Below are 18,409 nucleotides of genomic sequence, written 5' to 3'. Positions count from 1 at the left end.
TCACGCGATTGTCCCTCTCCTGGACTCGTATTTGCATTCACAGCAGACACTGTAGAGGCAATCAAGCAGGCCTATGGCTCCAAAAGGTCTTTTTTTGTGGCCATGCTAAATTTGAAATGTGTTTTTGTCATCAAGTCTCTTAAAGATACATTTAGTTTTCGTGTGTTTTTTTATTTGTTGGTTTCTTTTTTTCTTCTCTGTCTTGTTAAAACAGATGATTTCACGCCGCTTTAAGAAAGAGAGGTGTCTATGTTTTCGATGGCGGGCTTAGGCTGAAGGCGCTTTTCAAAATAGAGTTCACTTCAATTAGACCTGTGTCCCCTCCAGAGTCCACATCCCCATCAGCAGTCCATTTCTAAGTCCTCTGAGTCACAGCCAAACAAAACAAACAACACAGAGGACAAGAAACAAACACAACTCTAATTTTTTCATAGCTTTTTATACTGGACACGCACACACACACACACTGAGTTTTTTTGGAAGCAGATGAGGTAAAATGGGTCTCATTTGCTTCTATAAACAATATAGCAGCTAGTATAACCATTGGCTTTTATGTGCTGTTATAAAACAATACAATCCAAAACAAGAATGATTCACCTGAAGTCACTTTTTAGAGCAAAAGTAAAGGAAATATGAAAAATAAATGCAAGAAGGGATTGGAAGGAAACAAAAAGCCATCTAAAGTGAAAATATGTTGTTTTTGGGCCTTACCTTTTCTGAGGTAAAGATAATGTATGTGCTTTTTACTGGCTATTCCATTTATAACACTGTGTTTCATTTCATACAGTACCTTTGTTTTGTTTCACCTCATTTAGTGGAATTAGATAATATTTCAACCACAAAGAAAGCAATTCCTACTAATGGTTAAAACTCTTGATCTTAGGAGAACTTACACCAATATATTTGTGAATATATTTGGCAATAATGTGATAAATTAAACAAAGGGCAATGTACTTTTACTATGTTTACTATATACTTTTCATTTGATGGTATCCTATATGCTTGTTTGGTGTTGTTTGTAATGTTAAAGAAAAGAAGTAGGCAACTTTTTCTAAACACAATCTCCATCTTCACATATCTACATTGCTTGCTTGTGTCTCATATCACACATTCTTTCTACACATTAGGGCTTTTCACACTGCGCTTAACCCTGGGTTATCATTTATCTCATTTATATTATAACCCTGGGTTTTTCTATTTAAATATGCGCTAGATGATCATCTTTGACATCTTTTTCAACGCGTTGCGCTCGAGACCCAGCCTTCTTTTCCATTCATCAGCGTTGCGGCTCTGCAGTTGGATACTATTATGCAAGTCTCATGTTTTAAGAGCAAAAACGCTTTCTATTTGATCATCCCTTATGCCTGTCACTCAAACGTCAAAATATGTTGTCAAATTGAGCAGATATTGAAACTAAAGTGCTTCTCCTCATGCGGTCGAATGAAGACAACGGTGCAGCATTTAAAGATCATTTCCGATGACTGACATCACAGAATTTACTGGTATTTTGGTGCTGATGTGTGAATGGACTCTTACCGGTAAAAAGCCAGGACGTTGTTACTTGTGTGAACAGCATGTTTGTGTATTTACCGGTAAGTCATTCTGGTAATTTTACCATAATTTACCAGGATTGCTGTGTGAAAGGGGCTAATACTGACCCTGCAAATATGCAAATAAGAACGTTAACCCAGGGTTTAGGAATGTACAATATGAAACATCAGTTTATGAATACCCAGGATTAATTGTTAACCCAGGGTAAAGTATGAAAGTTGGATGACATTAATCAAATTATTTTTCCCAAAATGGCTTTCCAATTTTCTGCTGCTCAACTCAGAACATTAAAAGGATCTTTCCGCTTGGCTCCGGACACTTATAAATGGTATGAACGACTTGGAGTTTTACACCAACCTCGAGTCGCTACATACACCGTTCGCAGAAGAAACTTCCGATTTATCACTGCTCGTCTTCAAATAATATTCTGGTTGTCTGTACCAACACACGTGCTTTGGGTAAAACACAGCAGGAAAATCGACTTATCAACTTTGGAAATCTAAGATCATTGCGTTTTGATCCCGACCTCGGAACCTGCAGACGCGCATCTTCAGACTTGCGATGTGCGCTGTTGAACACTCGCTCTTTAACTGATAAAGCATCAGTGTTGAATGACATAATCATTGACACAAACCTGGACATGCTACTTTTGACGGAAACCTGCAGGTGCCTAATGACCTTTTCAACTAGAACCTTTTAACACCACCTGGGTACATCTATTTCTCTCAACCACGTCTTCGTCGCCAAACGTCACTCTTTAATTAACCGACCTCCAAAATTTCCCTCTGACTTTTTCTCTGAGATTAGTGAGTTACTCTTGTCTGTCATTCATCTGTTATTTTGCTTGGTGATTTTAATATACATGAAAACACTGCACAATGCAAAGAATTGATGTCTATGCTGGACTGTTTCAACTTAACTCAACATGTAACTTTTGTTACTCACTCCAGGGGTCATATACTGGATCTCATATGTACATCTGGCTTATATAATATTCTTGTTAATGGCTCTGATTTTGCTTTCTCAGATCACAAACTCATAAACTTCAGTTTTAGTTTTCCAATATCTATATCACCACCAGAAAATGCTCACCTATCGTAAAATCAATTACTGAAAAGGCTTCACCTTGTCAGAATGTTTACTAACTGTCTGTCAGAAATCTGCTGTATTTACAATAATGCTTTTCCTCAAATACTTGAGAGGCATGCTCCTGTTAAAACTAGACTGATTCCATCTACCCGTGCCTTACCCTGGTTTACTCCTGAACTTCGAACGATGAAAACTGAGGGTCGCCGCCTAGAAAGACTATACAGGAAAACTGGACTCATTGTGCACTCTCTGGCTTTTAAAGAACATTTGCTCAACTACTGTACAGCCCTCAACAATGCAAGATCCTCTTATTTCTCCTCTACCATTAGGAATTCCACGTGCAGGCCCAAATCCCTCTTTGCTATGGTTAACAAACTCACTAATCCACCACAACATGTTATTTCGGGCTCTGGGGTGCTTGTGAATAGCTTTTCCCAATTATTTTTAGACAAATTGAAGTCAATCACTGAATCCATCACCAAAGACACCCCTCCTACAAGTGACTCAAATGTTCATTTAATGTTATCTGATTCAGCTCACTCAACAAACTCTTTCTCTGCTTTTACTCTGACTACTCCTGTTGGCATAAGTGATATAATTGTCTAGAAGTCTAATTTCACATCCTGCCAGCTTGATCCTACACCTACTGTTCTGCTTAAGACGTGTGTCCTCCTCGAGGTTACACCCTTCATAACACATATGATAAACTGTAGTTTGGCTTCCGCCATTGTCCCAGCAGAATTAAAAATGGCTGTGGTGACCCCCATTCTTAAAAAAACAGGCCTTGACCATCTAAACATGGACAATTACAGGCCAATATCTAATTTATCATTCTTCAGTAAAATTCTTGAAAAGGTTGTGCCTTCGCAATTGCGATCATATTTAGATGTTAATGGTCTTTTTGAACCTTTTCAGTCAGGATTTCGGTTAACGACATTCTTTTGTCCGTGGATTCAGGGTTAATAAACATCTTGATGCTTCTCGATCTAAGCGCTGCATTTGACACAGTCTGCCATGAAATACTAATCTCTCGGCTTTCTGATATCGGCATCACTGGTTACGCTCTTTCCTGGCTCATTTCTTACATTAGCGACAGAAAGTACTATATCACCATACAAGGGTATAGATCTGCCACTGCTTCGCTTACACAGGGTGTTCCTCAAGGTTCAGCTCTTGGCCCACTATTGTTCATCATCTATATATATATCCACTTGGTGACATCATACGCAGGCATGGACTTCAATTTCATTGCTATGCTGATGACATTCAAATTTATCTTACCACCAGCTCTGATAGGCCATCCCTCCCTGACTCACTCACTGCATGTATCAGGGACATCAAGCATTGGATGTCCCTGAATTTCCTCAAATTAAATAATAAAAAAACTGAGATATTGGTGATTGGCTCTGCTGCCTCAGTCAAAAGGATGGACCTGTCCTTTGATATTGATGGAGTTCATGTAAAGCCTTCGTCATCTATTCGTAACCTTGGTGTCTTAATCGATTCAACTCTATCTTTTGGCTCTCATATTTCTTCTCTTGTTAAAAACTCTTTTTTCCATCTTCGTAATATTGCAGGACTTCGATCTTCTCTCACTTTAACTGATGCTGAAACCTTAATTCATGCATTAATCACATCACGTCTGGATTATTGCAGTGCTCTATTTCTTGGTCTGCCCAAAAAACGTATTGCAAGATTACAGTATGTTCAAAACTCAGCAGCAAGAGTTCTCACCTCCACCAGGCGTTCTGCTCACATTACTCCTCTGCTTCATGACCTTCACTGGCTAACCGTGGCATCACGCATTCACTTTAAGGTATTATTTCTAACGTTTAAGGCATTAAATGGTCTTGCACCTCTATATCTGTTTGATCTACTTTACTCTTATCGCTCTGCCCGGTCCCTTAGATCAGCTGAACTTGGTTTATAGTCCATCCCTCGTTTCCAGTTGTCTACTGTAGGTGGAAGGTCAATTAGTGTTAATGCTCCTAAATTATGGAATTCACTACCCTTTACACTTCGTAATATCTCATATGTGGCTACATTCAAGACTCAGCTAAAAACATATCTATTTAACATGTATTTTGTTAATGTAATGTGACTATATATTCCGTAGCAACCTTGAGCTATGGAAAGACGCTATATAAATAAAACTTCTTCTTCTTCTTCTTCTATGAGCAGTGTGAAACATGAAGCAAGATAACCCAGGATTCAGTTTACCCGGAGTTTAGAATGACCCAGGGTTAACTATTTAAAGTGTGAAAAGCCCTATTTATTTGGTTATCTGTTCTTTTTCATTTGAATTGTTTTCCATTTAGAAGGAGAGACCAGACCAATAGGAAATGGGGGGAAAAAACAACGGTGGCAGTGCAAGCATGTTCGGTTTGCTTTACTATTCTTCTTGTTCCCCAACCCAAATTTGAGTTTATAACATCCAGTGTTCAGTTTTCATCTATTTCAGTCTAAATGGCAAAGCTCCTTATACAATGTATTACACTTTATCACTCACACATACACACACAAACATACACACATTAGTAGGCCTGGTAATGCTGGAGCTAGAACTGATCTGAGGACTGCGGCGTATCCATGATAGTCCAGAATTGAGTTCAGCGCAGAATGAGCACAAGCAGTCCCAGAATACTAGAGAGAAAGAGATGTGTATGATGAGAGTGTCCACAGTTTGCTTGCTTGACCCCACTAGGGGGACGCACAGAGGTCCGGGGGGTACATTTGTGCTTTCTGCGGGTGTTTGAACCATCGGAAGATGTTTCATCATATTTCCCCGTGAAATCGGGAGAGGAATACTCCTTATCCGCCATCTCCTTTAAGATGTGGACCTCGTTGGGTCCTTTTCCCTTGCTGCCCCGGACACGTTGGCGTGTGCAGTTCCGAGAGCGGCTGGGCCTTTGAGCAGGGTCTGTGCCCGGAGACCCTCCTGGTCCTGCTTGTACACCATTTATGGCAGGGGGTGGCTGGGGCAGGGGAGAGGGAGGAGAAGGGTATTGTTCATTCAGTTGGGGGTGGTGTGGGTGTGTTTGTGGAGGCTGGGCAGGATGGGGCTCCTGCTTCAGTGAGACCTTATCTGTTCCTGCCCAAGTCTTGGTCTTACTCTGGTGCAGAGACTCAGATCCGGAACAGTTCGGGAAGTCCTCTTTTCTCAGTTGTTTCAAATCTTTGCCTGCCAATTCTGCCGGTGCCAAGCAACCCACTGATGACGTGGACCCCCGGAACTTTTTGAGCCAGTCCCACAGTGATAAAGCCTTACAGTCACACTCCCAAGGATTGTCGTTGAGGCGAAGGTACTCCAGGGCAGGCAGCTGGGTCAGACACTCTCCAGCTAACTCCGTCAAGGAGTTGTTGAACAAATAGAGAGTAGTAAGTCGCCGCAGGTCGTGGAATGCCAGACGATCCACCCACTGCAGTTGGTTGTGGTGCAGGAGTAGCCTGTCCAAAGCCCCCAGTCCTCTAAATGTGTTTTGGTGCAGGCTCCACAGACGGTTCCCGTGAAGAAACAGGTGGCTCAGGTTGTGCAAGTCCACGAAAAGATCATCCTGCAGATACTCCAAATGGTTGTCCTTCAGACACAGAAACACAACAGTGGTTATATTTTTACTACAATAATACAAGAGAACCTACATTGCTATTTAATTTTTCTAATTAATCTATGTGTGTGTCTCACCTGCAGGTACAGATACTGGAGGTTGCGGAGACCCTGGAAGATGTTATTCGGCAGTGCACTGAGGCCACAGCGGTATAGATGGAGGGCATGGAGCCGGCCCAGCCCATGAAAGGTTTCTGCAGACAGTGAACGTAGGTGACGATTGTCTCCCAGGTCCAATTCCTCCAGCAAGGTGAATCCTTGGAAAGTTGATGGCTCGATATATGTGATATTGTTGGAGTAAATCCACAGAGTGACCGTGGTAGGGCTAAAGTGGCCCCGCAGTAGTCGATGGATCTTGTTGTTTTGGAGGAAGATGCGCTCACTGTGTGGAGGAATGCCTTCCGGGACGGACAGGAAGTTGTGGGCTTGGCAGCTGACAGTGCTGGGGGCCATATAGCAAATGCAGTGACGTGGGCAAGACCAGGAGAGCTCCAGCCCACAGAGTACCAGCAGGAACTCCAGCCCACAGCCTAAAAAGAAAAGGAGAGAAAAACAGAGAGACTTAGTGTTTGCTATGTTAAACCTACAATACAGAATTTATGATACAAATTTGAATTAGTTTATGAATAAAATTCACTGTTTGAATTTACTTAAAATGATTGATAATGTTGAATGATATCAAGTATGAGTAAGTTAAGAGCAGCATATTCCTGGTTTGTTGTTGACAAAGGGGTAGTATTTGAGACTTGATGAAAAACTATCGTTATATAATTAACACATGGAAACTCAAAGGTCTTCACCACAACCCGTCAAAATAAAAGTTTGGTTTAACTTGATAATATATTATTGTTGTACAGTAGAATTTAGATATCTCAATTTAATAATAATACTAACACTAATAATACTAAAAAAAAAATTAAGGAATAATCACACTTTTTCTTCTATGTTGTAATTTTAACAGTATAAAGCTCAGTTGTGCCGCATGTTGTTTGACAAAAAAAGTTTAATTTAATATAAAGATCAATTCAATTAATGTTTTATGTCTTCATTTGATTACTAGAAAATCCACAACACAAAATTTGTGGAAAACAATACATTTCATAGAAATATTTTATATTTTCATTACTAAAATGGTTGTTTTTATTAATATTCAAGCATCACAGACAATGGCAGACAGCAACCAAGGCAGCTCTGGCATAATGTCAATAACTCTTCTAGAAATTACTTAGTTTCTTTACAGTTATTGAGGTAAACATGCCTAAATTACCGAAAAAAGTTACCATTGGGTACCGGCACCGAATTTCAGGTACCGGTATCGGTACCGGTTAAAATGTGAATGGTACCCAACCCTAGTCTGTAGGGATACCAGGTACAAAAAGAGGTTGGGGAAACGCTGTGATAGAGCTAGATCATGATGCAAGAATACACAGAGGAAAACATTTACAGATCCTAGTAGACTTTGTAATGACGACTGACCAAAACAAAGTTCCTGAAACAAAGTACCATACTTATAATTTCAACTTTACTATATATCTTTAGGTGCCCAGTGCCTCATACTCATGGTGGTGATAATATCCCTGTTGAAAGGACCAGCTTTGTTGTGTTTGAGATAGATAATGTAATGTAACCCTATATATATGATACATACTTATACATACATACATACATGAACACTGAAACATACTTTAAAAAAAACTTATTTTGTTTTCAACAGAATAAAGAAATCATACAAGGTCAAAACGACATAAAGGTAAGGGTAAATGGTTGAATTTTTGTTTTTTGAATTAACTTTCCCTTTAACAAACTTAACTACCAAGACTTCCTTGGTCAACCAGCTTCTTCAGAAAGACTATTCCAAGGTTTGTTGAGTATGGTTTGGTCTAAGAGGGTATTTTCAGCAGCAATGGTTGTGACTCAATGAAATAAGGTCTGCTCTATGAAACTAAGCCCATTTTGAAAAGAAATAAACAATGACAAGAAAATAGAGTCATTTTTGAGATTCTGAGCCCTTCGGGAAAGCTGCAAAATCTGGTATTTTACAAGTATTTATTTTGTCCATGTGTGTATAAATCTGGCTCACCCTGCTTCAGCTGAGACTGATCCCAGAGCCTACCAACAACCTCTCGAGTGCTTAGTTAAACCTGTGTTAAGCCTCTGAGAGGCATACAATACCCCTGCTGCTTTCTGACATGCTTCCTTGGAGCCATTTTGTGTAACTTATCCACCAATTCATCTACACACAGAATGGCAGAGAAGGAGAAAATTTTCCACTATTATGAGAGTCCCCATTTGCTCATGAGCGCTGGCTTTCCCCCCGCCCTTCTTTTAAAAGATGCATTATTCAAAGCATCATTCCTGTTATTCACTCAAAATTGATTCGCTCCCGCTGCCTCTTAACATCACCATAATCCTCCAGGTTTCTGCCTTCAAAATACAGAGGCAGGAATTACGCTTTTACAGGAGATGAGCGGATATTTATTGGAATAGCTTTCGACTCCAAATGTGTCTAAGCTATGGCATTCAGATGCAGACTCTGCTGACCTTTACCAATGATTCCCTGGGCGTCTGATGACAGCGCCAGAGCAGCTTGCCTCACCTGCGAGTGAGTCTCGCTCCCAGAGTGGCCGTGTAATCCCATTTGTCCAAACAGCATGCCCAAATGAAATATGTCCTCACCAACTGACTAAATAAGCAACCAGAACCCCTCACAAGCTCCCCCCTTGGGCCTTACGTGTGGGATTAACAGAAAAATTGTTGTTGTTCTTGTAATGTCGGTCAGCTATACTAAACAGTGACCTGGAGAAGAATTAGATATTATTCTATCGTTTGCACGTGTTTATCTGTTTCTTAACAAAAACTTGAAGGATATAAGCCTGGATATGGTACAAAACTGGATTTTAGCACTGATAGCAAACATTTCAGAATATGAGATGCTTTACTCAAACTGCCCCATGAGGGGGTTTCAGGGTTTTGAGCATGAGGGATTATAGCCGCCTATCTTTCCATACACTATCTCCACTTTAAATCGGACAACAATTTGATGATGTCTGGTTCACAAGCCTCAAACAACCTCAGTGCTGTGTGTTCAGATAGACTGCATGTACAGCTGTGGGTTTGAGAATTACCTAGCTGAGAGGAACAGCTCAAAGGATAGATCGTAATAAACTCCTCAATGTTTAAAAGATCTAAAATAATGAGATCTGTAGTAATCCAATATTACTTTAGCTGTTATCCATTCAGTATGCTACTGGATTATTTTATTTTTTTCATTCTTTTCTTTCCCCGTGTGTTTTGTTAGAGTGACACCTGTCCTTTGAGTGAATGAGCGAAGGTGTGTGTGCTGTGTTGCTTACGGAAAGTTAAGCTTCTGGGGATTTCAGCCAAATAAATCAGAAAAGACAAGGCAAACAACTCAGCTTTGGCTGGCGGAGCTGCTGAGCCTCTTCCCCTTATTTTTCTTACTCGCTGGCTGTTTACGTCTGTTTTCAAACCCCTTTGCATTAAACTTTGCATATCACATATAATGAAATTCTTCCTCAGCACTTTACATAATAGACTTATTCCTTTGGTGTAGCACTGGCTTTTGTGGAGGCGTATCACCTAATCGCACATACTGTGCTTCCCTCTGTTTGTCTCAGCTTTTGTCACGCTGCAGGTGTAATTATTTTCCTCAAACTCCTGCTTTTCCTTCCGTTTTTATATAAAACTTCAACAGAACTGGGCATCACCTTGTAGATAACAGCATGAGGTGAGATAAAGATTTTTTTTTTTTTTTTTTATCATCCTTAGATAAAGAGACTAGTTATCTGTGGCCCACAAGCTAATCATGACCATCTCCCTCATCTCAGTGAAAGTATATTTGACATATTTTGCATTACAATGTATTTGCTAGGGTTTATGATTGTCTTTAGTGTTCTTAATGTGCTTAGGGTGTTTTGGGAGTTTTATTGTGTTACTATGCAGTTGCTAGGTTGTTCTTAGTGGTTTTTAGCATGTTACTATACAGTTGCTAGTTTTTCCTGAATATCTTTAATGTACGGCTGTGTGGTTGGTTAGTGTGTTCTTGTTTGTTTTTACCATGTTGCCATGCAGTAGCAAGGATGTTGTGTTGCTATGCAGTTGCTAAAAAGCACTCAGAACAACCTAGCATGAAACTATGCAGTTGCTAGGTTTTCTGAATGTCTTTACTGTGCAACTGTGTGGTTAAACCCGGATGTTCTGTGTGTTTTTAGCATGCTAGCATGCAGTTACTATGGTGTTTCGGGTGGTTTCATGGTAGTTGCCTGCTCACTATATATTCAAGTCTGCCTCCATATCACACCATCCCTAAGTTGTCAGGCATGCATTAGCTCAATGTTATTTTGGTGAGGATTTTTTTCTTCTCTTTTTTCCCACCTTGCAGTACTAAACTAAGTCCAGAGAGATCTGCTGCCTCACACCTGTCACCTCCCTGATCCTGGTCCTCTTTCAGCCCTCTTGGATCCCTTACACACAGCAATTTACACCCTCCTCATCCAGAGACAAGTTGAGAGCAAGAACAGGGGAGGTTGTATATTTTTAGTGCTGTGAAGAATGATAAAGGGCAATAGCGAGATAAGAAATAATAATGAGAAGGAGTGATGGGACAAGGGTTTGTCATTTACTGAATATATTGCATAAGGATGAATATTGTCATGTTTTGGGTTTTTTTTGCTCTCAATGAGCCTGTCACCTGTCACAATCTGGTACAATGATGAGGATGACCTATCCGAATAAGTTCAATAACAAAGTATTTATTAAATGAAACAGATACAAGTAATCCACAGAGGAGAATGGTCTGCATGTAAAACACAACAATACCGGACAAAGACTGAGAACCAATGAGGAACTTCAATACACAGTGCTGATGAACCATAGGACAAACATAATAAACTAAACATAATGGTGACATCTCCAAATCAAATTAATAAGATTGTTTTGACCACTCTCCACAGCACTTCGGTCAATAACACCAATCCCAGCTCCCAAAGCTCGGAGAGGGATTATGGCTGTGGAACAATGGAAGTCATGTTGTTGTGTGTGGCATTTTCCATGGTCTCATGCTATTGTAAGCCACCAATCTCACCCAGAACACTTCCTCAGTTCATTCTTTTATTTTCCCTTTCATTGTCTGTCTTTCTTTTCTCAACCTTTCTATCACTTTGAAGGCTTGTTAAGCTGAGGTTGATTAAGCAGCCTGCAACTGGGCTCGATGTTTGACCCCGTGACCCCACGGTCACCATGGCTTTTCATGCCATGCAGATTTTAAGTCTAAATAAGGAAATCAGGAAAATAAATAAATAAATAAATGAATAAATTAAGGCATAAAACAGAATGGCTTTGGTCCCCAGACAGTCAGCGCAAAGTAAGTGCACGGAATATCAATGAAACATAGTTCACACTAAATTCGCCCTCATGAATAACACATGGTTGCTAATAGGAGAGAAATGGTCCGTCTGTTTCCCTCCGTGACTCTGCCCACCATTACACTGGATAAACTCAATTTCCTGTTTCTCTCTAAGGACCCTGATAAGCACTTGGCTGTTTGTTGCCTTGCTCGCACAAGTCCGCAAATGACATGCTTTCACATAATAGGTGTTCATGCTGATGTTCGCACATACACGCAGTGTTTGACAATCAAGCTAATGGCAAAGCAATAAAGCTCTGCATTGATTGGTTTGAGCCTTGTTTGCATAGCCAAAGGGAAATCAAGTGAGTTTTTAGTCATTGCAGACATTATTTTCTAAGTTAAACTGTGGTTATAGGTAGACAGACATTAGATGAATTAATCATAGACTGAGAGGTTAAAAACATGATCCCATGCTGTTCACGAACAGTATTCAGTGTGTCACACACAAAAGCAAGATTAATGTACTGCTGACATAATAGGCAACTTCATATTTGTCCTCCCGACACATTTTGACCTAACTAGGGGTCTTCAACAGGGGGTCCATGACGATACCACAGGGGGTCCGTCAATTATTCTTGTGAAAATATAACAAACAAAAACACCTCAACCAAAGCTAAATTTCATTTTAAAAATGAATTTGTAATGCACAAGTATGATTCATTTATGATGTTTAATGATGTTTTATTAACAAGGTTCGGGAGGAACTCATGATCAAACAATAAAGTCATTCCAACCAGCTGTCAGCAATCAGTAATCAACAGGTCCACTCAATCAGCATGATTAAAGGCCTATAAATACACACAGTCGACTGTGACAGTTTTCAGCACCCCTCCACCACCCCATCTCCTCACACTTGCCTGGTTATCTTCCTAACCAAGAGATACGGGGGGAGTGCTCTGAGCTCGGAGCCCTCCCCCCGGACAGCACGCCAAATAAGCATAACTATTTATTCTCTGATCATTCCTAAGTGTGAACTCGTGAATTGCAAAGCCTACATTTTTTATGCACAAAGTACAGTGTGTAAATACATTAATATTGTACTATATGCGTGTTTTTATAGGCCAAGCTTAAAATGCAAAATCCACAGAGAGGTTCTTGGCCTGGAAAAGGTTGAAGGCCGCTGGTCTTTATGTGTCAGGTAATTTGTTAAAGATATAAAGGTCGGGATGAGCTGTTTTAGGGAAAGAAAAGTACCACAATGTCATCATGTCGCAAGGTCGCTTTGGTGGTGTGAAAACCAATTATCTGGAAAGCGAGGCTGATCTCTACAGAGCACGGCAGACCTTTATCGAAGAAGTGATTGAGGCTTTAGTCTGTGAACAACTAACCACTGTACATTGAATAATCAGGATTTCATTATGATCTGCATTAATTTACGTGACATTTGTTTGAAGTGGCTATTAGTTTAGTGCAATGATTAATGGCAGCAATTTGACTTTATTATATTTGTGTGATCCACTGCCTTAATATGACATGGTGGTTCTGTTTCCCCAAAACAGCCCGCCCTGAGCTTGCTAGTTAGTGACGAGCTTATGCTAGCTAATGTAACAACTATCTATCTTAATATAAAATGACAAGCTGTTTATTTGCTTTTCATCACAGCAGCATGCTAGCCTAAGTTAAACCCCTTCATTTGAGAGAGAGAGAGAGAGAGAGAGAGATGGTTATTATTTATTAAATAAGATATTGCAGTGGCAAAATTCTGTTGTGCTTAATTAATTACAACAATAATGAAAGGCTGAGATGTCTCATAATTAATGACTGTGTGTTTCACTGTGTGTGTACTTTGCTATGTGTGTCAGTTCCAAATTTTTTTATTAACACATGGCTGTATTTTTTTATAAATAGAGTAAACCCCTCAAAACCAGCTTACGCATGTCCTAACCATTCAGGAATGATGCAATATATGGGAAAATATCACGTACACACACTCACACACACACACACACACGTAAATAAACATTACCATTCAAACGTTTTTGATTATATTTTATATTTTAAAGGTTTAAGTTGCTCCATTGCTCGCCAAGGCTGCAATTATTTGATCAAAAAACAATAATATTGTGAATATTATTATCTAAATAACTGGTTTCTATTTTAATATGTTTAAAATGGAATTTATTCATATGATTGAAATTTTCACTGTCGTTAGTCTTCAATGTCACATGATCCTTCAAAAATCATTCTAATATGCTAATATTCTAATAAACTTTTGTTGAAAACAGTTGTGCAGCCTATTATTTTTGTGGAAACCATAGTCTTTTTTTCAGGATTCTTTTTTTATAAATAGAAAGTTTAAAAGAAATATAGTTAGAAATATAAAATTTGAAATGTATATTTTGTCACAATGTAAACATCTTTACTGTCACTTAATTTAATTCCTCCTTGCTGAATAAAATAATTGATTTCTTGCTCAAATAAATCAATAAAAACTGTTGTCCTCCATCAACCACAATCATTAAAAGTGACAAGCCTTTTGAAAGTTGCTTGTTTTTTGCTGTGATTAGTCTTGACCTAAAAATATATTGTTCTACAACTTCATTCTGGTTAACTTATACCTTCAAATTTGAGAAGTCCTCCCAAGTATAGTTGAATTCATATGTGTGTGTATTTCTATCTCTATTCTAAATATTTTCCAGAATAATGGTTCCAGAGTAATGCTTTGTTCAATTTTTGTATTTTAGGATCACATTTAGTCTGTTGTAAGTATTAGCAATTAGGTAATTATAGCAATTATCTCAATGAGAAATCACAATTTAGATTATATAAGCTTTGCAAGTGAGTGCATGTGTTGCGGGAACAAATGTCCCCAAGAAAAAACTGACATCACTTAGGCAAGGCAAGTTTGTTTATGAATGTAGCACATAATACACAGTGGTAATTTAGTGCATTGCATATAATGATTAAACAGACATCAAGTCAGTTTTAAAATAAACAACATTAAAGGCCATTCATTGAATTACAATAAATTGAGTGATTTACAGTATATACACACCTGCATGGGCCAACAAAAATGGCTAAATTAATACACTAAATCATATTTTAATTCAAATCTTATAATCGCACACGTTACTTCAGTAAGCCTAACCCTTTAGCTAACCTAAACCCTTTTAAATATTTAGAATAGAGCTAGGTTAGGTGTGTATGTTCTGTTTGTTTCATTGACTGATGCAGGCTGTTGCAATGCAAGTGTTTTTCTGACAAAAGCATTCCTGTTATGGGTCACTCTTCTAATATTTTTCTTCAATCAATCACTCCACACTTTTCCTCTTAGGAAAATAAAACAGCAATTACTGTCTTGGCCCTCTCTTCAGTAAAAACAGTACTTATTTCCTGTGATTGTTTTATAATTTGCAGAGTGATTACAAAGTGGCCATTTGGAGAACTTCAGCCTTGAGAACGTTTCCTTCCAGATCCTTAAACTCGATGCAGCAGGACAGAATAGAAAATAGCTCTTCATGCTGTTATTGATTAAAAAAAAATCATGTGATAAATATAATGGGTGATTTCTACGCAATGTTAGGATGGACCAGGATAGGCTGATTTTCAGTGTGAATCCTTAATTTCTAGCCAGACAGAGATTTTAGTGCTAAATTGGTAAGTCCCAGTTGCCATATTAACCATTCTCCACCAGGTTGACTAATACGGCAGAGGTTGTGCACCGATCACCCATGAGGGAAACCCTATGCTTTGCCAACTCCTGTTTGAGCTAAGTGTCTGAGCTAAGTAGAAAGTTTCGATATTGATTTTTTTTTGTTGCAGTGCTTGCTTTTTACAGTGTAGACTTTCTTAAATCTTGCAATAGTTCCACTGTTAAAAGCATATTTAAATAAACAAATCGTGATCCAAATGCGTTGTTTGTGACGAATCAGGTGTCTCCATAGGTGACCTGCTTCGAAATGACACCATCAGACTGAGATATGGGAACCAGCACACAAGAAAAAATCCAAAAGCGCAGGCTGCAGTGGTTCGGTCACGGATGCCGAACGAACAAACGACGTCTACCATATCGACTGCGACAGCGGCCTGCGAACTGGAAGGTTCAACAAATGGCGCCCAAGAAAACCCGGGCAAAACAGATCAAGGCTGGCCTTAAAAACAAACGACTTAGCCTCCCTGATGCCAAATATAAAGTCCTTAACCACCAAGACTGGAAAACCATTGTACATAATTTTCATGAGCCAGTGGCGCTTACAGCAGTCAAAACTTTGTCTTTTGACATGCAAGATGTCATTGTACTATAAAAATATCCTTTAAGTTTCAGAACTCAAAACTTCCAAGTGAGGCCAAAAACAGCTTTTATTAAAAACCAAGCTCCCAAAACGATTTCAGATTTTGTTTTTGTTTTTGTTTTTTCAGTATGACGCCATGGTGCGATGAAAGACCGCCTATGTGGAAGATCAACACCTACTTCTACATCATTGCCTCTTTAGCCCTGCCCACCGATTCACACATGTCAAATACGGGAGAGACACAAACACAGGATTACTCCAGCAACAAAACCATAGAGATGCCTCTAAGGATTACAAGACAATTTGCAGTGCCAAGTTATGGAAAAACACAGCCTTTGCATTGCCTTCACCAAACCTTTGAACTGTACTGTATAGTGACTGTATATACTTAAGAATAATTAAATAACAGGACTTTCATTTTTCTGTGAACTATCCCTGTAAGTGTGTGTGTGTGTGTGTCTGTCGGTCTGTCTGCGTGTGCCTTTACTACTTTTTAAGATACGAGTTGCCAAAAAAAAAAGGTAAAAATCCACTACTGTTCCATAATTTATTGCCTCCAAATCTGGGCCATGCGACTAGTTAGCTTGCATGGCATGCAGCATGGGCACGCACATGTGAAGGAGCGCTGTTTTCTTTGAAGGCAGTCTCAGAAATGTGTTAAAGGATGCCAATACTAAAACGAAGTGAGCTGGAAAATTGGCCCCTTTGGTTGCAGCAGGACTGGGGTGTGCAGGCCTGCCTTGAGCAAGGTGTGTTCAAGCTGTAAATCATTCATCACAAAAACCTTTTACCGACAGTTCATTCGGTAAGCACGTCGTGTGTCCGCCGGCGCTCAACCAGTAAGAATACAGTGGAGGAAACATGGCACTCTTGAGCGGGCCAATAACAGACGATTCTGTCTGGCTGATCAATGGCTAACATCAAGCTTTAAATTTAAATTAGAGACGACTGGAAAATTAGCTCTTTGAAAACTGCTCTATACATGTCCTTAGGCATTGTATTAGCCAGCCATTGAATAAGGCTGCACATTAAATGAGGTAAGATGAATTGATGTCAAAGTGAATTGTATTTAGCCCTGACATGAGCCATTAACAAACTACGTAGCCAACAAAGCTTCATAACCTGCAAAACATGTCCTTTTTAAGGATGTTTTACTGCGAGTGTGTCTTAAAGGACAAAAGAATGTGCAAGACAGCCTGTCATTCTGAACAAGGCCAAATGTTGGATGTAAAACTCTTTTAGCCTTCAGACGCCTCCTCTGCGCAGCATCCCATACATTGAGCTCCGTGAGTTATAGCTGAGCATAAAGGTCTCAATACGACTGCCCTATTAATTATGTTATACAGTGGCACAAGCTCATGCAGACAACATTGGGCGGGTGTGACGGTCTGATTTATACATGGCCGAACTGGGGATGCAGTGATAGACAGCTTCTCAAACCGCAGAATCATCATTCACATTTGTATCTCTCTGATAAAGGAGTGGGGTTCCAGGGGTTGATTGCTGTGCAAGACCAACGGGACGTTTTGAAGCCCCCGTCAATTCTTTCTAATGACTCGAAGGTCCCGCGTACTAAACAAAGCATAAAACAATAACCCTCCCTCTTCTTTCAACAGAAGTAAATAGAATTAACATCACCATGACATCTATTAAATTCCCATAATTAAAATCCAGGTATTAAACATCTGCGGATTCCTCAGCTGTCCGCCTCTGCATTTCTGTAACCTCCTAAATCCTAGTCTGACAACAGAGTATATTCATCTGCACGCGCCGCTCAAATCCCTCTCTTTATTATTTACATGCCCCATATGGTGGCTGTTTGTTTAGACCAATTATTTTTAGCTCCTCAACTTAAAAACTGCTGCTGTCACCACCAGAGCGGCTTTTCTCTTTCCTTCTTTTTCTTACCCCTCCCTCTCTCTCTGTCTGGATACGTGTGTGCGTATGTTTGTTTGTGGTGTATAATCCATGTCATACAGGCAGAATTAAAAGTGTTGAAGTCAACATGAATTGACATTTGCAATCGCAGCCTCTCTTTTTCAAATCTATCATAATTAGCTATTATTGCCATAACTTTTATTACATTAGCGCTAACGGCATAAAAGGGATATTTTTTGTCATCACCCCAAACCTGTATGAGATTATTTCTACTGTGGAACATAAAATAATATTATTCGAAAAATTAATGAAAGAATGAATAAATAAATAAAACTATAATTTGAAAGGGGTCATGAACTGCATTTTTTTATTATTATTATTATAATGTTCTTTAAAGTCCAATTTTAATGCTAGCAAGAGTTTTACATCAAAACATATTCTAATTTAGACTGTTTTTGACCCTCACTTTGAAATTTTGATAGGGGTGCTGCATTCAAGACTTGGAACTAAACACCCACTGCTATGATTGAGTTTTGCACATCTATGTTTTTTAACCAAGGTTTTGCACATTGAAATAATTTGCGACAATTTTCGACAATAATCAGAAGACAATGAACCTACACCTCA

The 18,409-nt window shown here is 39.2% G+C and overlaps 1 protein-coding gene across 1 annotated transcript in view; it reads right to left on the bottom strand.

Moving 5' to 3' along the window:
- Positions 1–827: 827 nt before the first annotated feature.
- The window catches only part of rtn4rl1b (reticulon 4 receptor-like 1b), a 162,521-nt gene continuing 144,939 nt past the window's right edge, over positions 828–18,409 (bottom strand). Inside the window, exons 2-3 of the mRNA XM_079885973.1 lie at positions 6,323–6,774; positions 828–6,218 (exon numbers count right to left, since the gene is read on the bottom strand). Coding sequence (XP_079742099.1) covers positions 5,250–6,218; positions 6,323–6,774 — 1,421 coding nt within the window. The 3' untranslated portion in view covers positions 828–5,249. The remainder of the gene's footprint in view (positions 6,219–6,322; positions 6,775–18,409) is intronic.

The sequence above is a fragment of the Squalius cephalus genome, assembly GCF_949319135.1.
Source record: "Squalius cephalus genome assembly, chromosome: 11".
In the NCBI taxonomy this organism is placed as follows: domain Eukaryota; kingdom Metazoa; phylum Chordata; class Actinopteri; order Cypriniformes; family Leuciscidae; genus Squalius; species Squalius cephalus.
The sequence above is the reverse complement of the archived record's forward strand: the minus strand, read 5'-3'. Positions and strand labels throughout refer to the sequence as shown.